The sequence below is a fragment of the Mobula hypostoma genome, chromosome 20 (assembly GCF_963921235.1).
Source record: "Mobula hypostoma chromosome 20, sMobHyp1.1, whole genome shotgun sequence".
Taxonomy (NCBI): domain Eukaryota; kingdom Metazoa; phylum Chordata; class Chondrichthyes; order Myliobatiformes; family Myliobatidae; genus Mobula; species Mobula hypostoma.
In genome coordinates, this window is record NC_086116.1 from 30,516,342 (window position 1) to 30,520,453 (window position 4,112).

A 4,112-nucleotide genomic window follows, 5' to 3' on the forward strand; every position below is an offset into this window, starting at 1 on the left:
CTTTCAAAAGGCACTCAGAAAGCAAAGAACATTTAGTCCAGACTCCGAGAGCAGAGTTTGCATTGTTTGGAGGTCACTTTTTGCTAAAAAATAAAAGGTCAGTAAGTACTGGCCTATTTATCTCAAACTCCAATGTTCCCAAAAGAAAACAAAATCAATTCAGAGCAGTAACCAGCAATCAGATTTCTCCCCCCATTCCCCCACCCACCCTCATGTTTTCCCCTCCCTCCCCACCCAGAGAACTGGATCTGAAATAAACTACTATTCCCCTTCCCACAACAAGCTGGTGGCACCACCACAGGGTCCTTTAGTGTCAAACTCCCCTCCTGCGAGGCAACGACGATTTCAGAGGCTTTCTTTGCTTGAGCTGGTGCTGGAGGCCTCATGGTCTAGGCTCCGCAGTCTGATGTCACAGTCTTCAGCTTTTACTACTTCAGCCTTCCGCATCCAAGCGTGGTCGAAAATCTGCTCCAGCATGGGTCTCTCAGAAGGGCGCAGTGCAAGGCACCACTTGATCAAATCCTGACATTCTTGAGGGAGAAAAAAAGTGTAAAAATCATATTCAACTCAAAAATCAATGCAAATCTATCAAACATATGTCACTATATACAACCCGGAGATTAATTTTCCTGCAGGCATACTCGTCCCAGAACATAACATTGCTGAACTAGTAGATACACTGAAGTACTATTTGAAATCCACTCACCAGAAGAAATTCTTCTCCTGAAATACACTTGACCACGCAAGATTTCTTCATCTTGTTCAAATGGGATATCCCCACACACCATGTCATACAGTAACACGCCCAAAGACCACACAGTCGCAGATCTTCCATGGTACCTATGGTAACGGATCCACTCTGGAGGGCTGTAGACTCTTGTGCCTGTGAAGAAAATAAATCGTTCAACCCAGAGGGATTCCGAAAGCTAATTACATTTCAGTATCTGAGTGGCGGAGTCTAGTATGGGCCGAGACCACCTCCTGCTTCATAGAATTCCGGATCCTTACTGAAATCTGCAAGCAAACTGGTTAGTCTGCGGATCAGCTCCCGCAGTGAGCCAGTCAGCTGACTCCTTTGTTTACAAACGTAAGAAAAGCCTGAGATGGTGGGATTCCACGAAGCAGGAAAAACAGGGCCAACCACAGCCAGTCAAAAAGAGAAATTTGTTTATTTGCTGAGAAACAGCGTGTCACAGACCATTCCGGCTCTTCCAGCCACACCGTCAGCAACCCACCCGTTTAATCCGAACCTAATCGCGGGACAATTTACAATCCGAATTAACCTGTGGGAGGACACCGGTGCGCCCGGAGGAAACCCACCCGGTCACGGGGAGAATGCACACACCACTGGCAGGCAGCGACGAGGCGAGAAATTGAGGCAACATAAAGTCGAAAATGGATAAAAAATAAAGAGCAAAAGTGGGGGGGGGGGCACGCGTGGCCACGGGCTGCTGTTGGGTTGCGAAGCCGCGGGGCTGAGCGCTGAATTGTGTCGCCGGCTGGGGAGGGTGGAGCTTGGAACCACAAACTAGTGCGTGGACTTGTAAGGGTTAACCTGAGGAGGCTCGAGTTTCACAACAAGGTAGGAGGAAGCATCGCGTAGCTCAAGTCAAAAGAATACGCTTCAGGGACTTTCTAATCAGGATCCCACCCCGCGCCCCTTCAAAATAAAGGATTGATATACCAAAATATAACCGAGCAGATCGGCTGCTGGACAGGGTCTGCATCTTCACCCAGCTGGATGGAGAAGAGTTTCCCTTCCACTCCCTAAAGTGAAGGGTATTCAGATCATTAACAAAAATCAGCGTAAGCTGAATCACATCGCTAAATCTCCGGAAAATCCGATATGTACACTGTCAGACACACTGCCAAGCCCCAAAACGGTGCATTACCGTCAAAATCCGTGTAGACCGTGTCCTTGAGCAGCGCCCCCGACCCGAAGTCGATGAGCTTGAGCTCGCCGGAGCGCAAGTCGACCAGCAGATTTTCGTCCTTGATGTCCCGGTGAACCACCCCGCAGTTGTAGCAGTGCCGGACTGCCTCCAGGACCTGTCTGAAGAAGACGCGAGCCAGCTCTTCCTCCAGAGCACCCTTCTCGGTGATAAAATCAAACAGGTCCTTGACCAACTCCGGCCGCTCCATGATCAACAAGAAGCTGTCGCCTCGCTCGTACCAATCCAGCATTTTAATGACCCCTCGAAAGCCTCCGGCCACCTTCTTAAGTAGCACGATCTCCAGAGGCACAAGGCTGCCATTCTAAAATCACGAAAGGAAGAGGGGCAGGTAAATACTGGAGCTCGTATAACTGCAGACAGGAAAAAAAACTGGCCCGCCACATTAAAACCGAAAGGTGTCCTTGTCCAAGGAAAAGGCGTCAATGTTCCCAAAAAAAAACAAAAACACCCCTTAAAACTATTTCCAACGTTTACCTCTGATCTACAGAAACTGCCAACAACTATATCCTTCGAAATCAAAATTAATGGCATTTCCCATTTTCCTTTCCCACTAGGGCTGTCGAAGTCACATTTACAATGTGCCGCTTTTAACTGACTCAAATGCCAGCATCAACGTCTGCAGAATAGGACGCAGGCGAACTAAACTAAGTGTCGTATGGGGAAAAAAAATCCCCGAAGTACCTTAGGAACCGCTCTCCGTTATCATAACTAATTACCCAAAAGGTAAAGGAGGAAAAAACGTTACAACTTACCAGAGAGCCCCATTCGGTCACTCGTTCTCTTGCCACATGTTTGACAGCGACCTACGGGGGGGAAAAAAAGCGCAAAACGAAATGAGTTATTTATGAAGAAGGGGCCGGGAGGGAAAATGGTAATGCGTTTTAATTTAGCGTGTCTGGCGGCAGAGTAGAGAAAGCACTCACCGGGAGCCCATCACTCAGCCGTACACCACTGTAGACAGTGCCGAAACCACCGCTGCCCAAGACTGCCCCAATCTGATAGACTTTCTCAAAAGGCTCCCGCTCCTTCACTGTACAGTGGGGAAAGCGATACATTTTATTACTTGTAAAAAAGCAATTTCAATTTTTATTTAAGACGCATAAAAGTTTATTTTAAATCCCCTCACCTCAAACAGTGAGGTGTTAACTCGTGCAATTTAGACACAACGCATAACAAACCGCAGTGAGTCCCCAAACACTACATAACGCATCAAAACATTGAGCCACTACGACTAATACACCATTCCCAGAACAATTGCGCTAAAAATATCCGCACTCCGTATACATTCTTGCTTTTTTTTAAAAAAAAAGACTATTCCGGGGACAGAGCTTGTACCTTGCTGCAACTGGATTTTTACTGGCAAATCCATACTGGTCGGGCTGCAAATGTGAGCAAATGAACCGATCTTCTTGGAGAGTAGCATCGCAAAGTGCTGAAATGCTGCTGTTTAAACCCCGATCGAGAGAAATTAAGATGCAACGCAAAAAAAAAAGATTTGCGCTATCGAAGACGCTCAATAATTCCCTCCGAAGCTTCTCGTTGCGTTTCAGGCGAGTAAATCCCGGAGTAAATGCGTGGTGTGTTTTGATATTCTCCAATTCTTCCCGCACACAGTGCCGCTCCCCTGGTTGCAATGACTAAGTGTCAGCAGCTCAAAAACCCTGCAAGCGTATCTCGCAGCGTTGCTGATCTAAATGAGGACAAACCAACTTCTCAACTCCTATAGAGAAGAGCGGCAGGGGCGGATCGCTGGGCACTGAGAAATCAATCCGCTTAATTACAAACCCTCAGTTGTATAATCACCAACTCTGGGAAACGTATAGGATGCAAACTGTGCAATGCACAACCAAACATCACAATCATAAGCGCGCACACACAGACCCCGGCCCCTTGTTACTTCGTTGCACTCGAGGCGGGGTCGCTGGGCGGATCCCCAGCCAGCAACACCGCACTATTTCTCCGTAGTACGAGACGAGGCACGGTTACAGTGTCTGAACGGAGCGTGCCGCGGCTGCTCGCAGCGGAGAAGCTTAAATGAAAAGCCGGCTTATTTGCATAGTGTGGGGATTCCGTCCAATGATCGGGCCAGCTTTCTTGCATTGTTGGCGGAGCCAACCAATAGCCAAAAGGTGGCTTTGAATGCGACCAATGGAAACT

General features: G+C 47.9%; 1 protein-coding gene across 1 annotated transcript; it reads right to left on the minus strand.

Moving 5' to 3' along the window:
• Window positions 1-237: 237 nt before the first annotated feature.
• LOC134359406 (serine/threonine-protein kinase pim-3-like) lies at window positions 238-3,890 on the minus strand. Its single transcript, XM_063072589.1, has 6 exons — window positions 3,291-3,890; window positions 2,879-2,985; window positions 2,708-2,758; window positions 1,893-2,256; window positions 707-883; window positions 238-530 (listed from the first exon to the last, which is right to left on the minus strand). The coding sequence occupies exons 1-6, from the start codon at window positions 3,376-3,378 to the stop codon at window positions 346-348; spliced, it is 972 nt and encodes a 323-aa protein (XP_062928659.1). The 5' UTR covers window positions 3,379-3,890; the 3' UTR covers window positions 238-345.
• Between the last annotated feature and the right edge of the window lie 222 nt (window positions 3,891-4,112).

Coding starts and splice junctions, on each gene's coding strand:
- LOC134359406 (XM_063072589.1), bottom strand. CDS start 3,378: ATGCTACTCTCCAAGAAGATCGGTTCATTTGCTCACATTTGCAGCCCG. Junction 2,986..3,290: donor AAAAATCCAGTTGCAGCAAG/GTACAAGCTCTG, acceptor CCCACTGTACAG/TGAAGGAGCGGGAGCCTTTT. Junction 531..706: donor CAGGAGAAGAATTTCTTCTG/GTGAGTGGATTT, acceptor TTCTCCCTCAAG/AATGTCAGGATTTGATCAAG.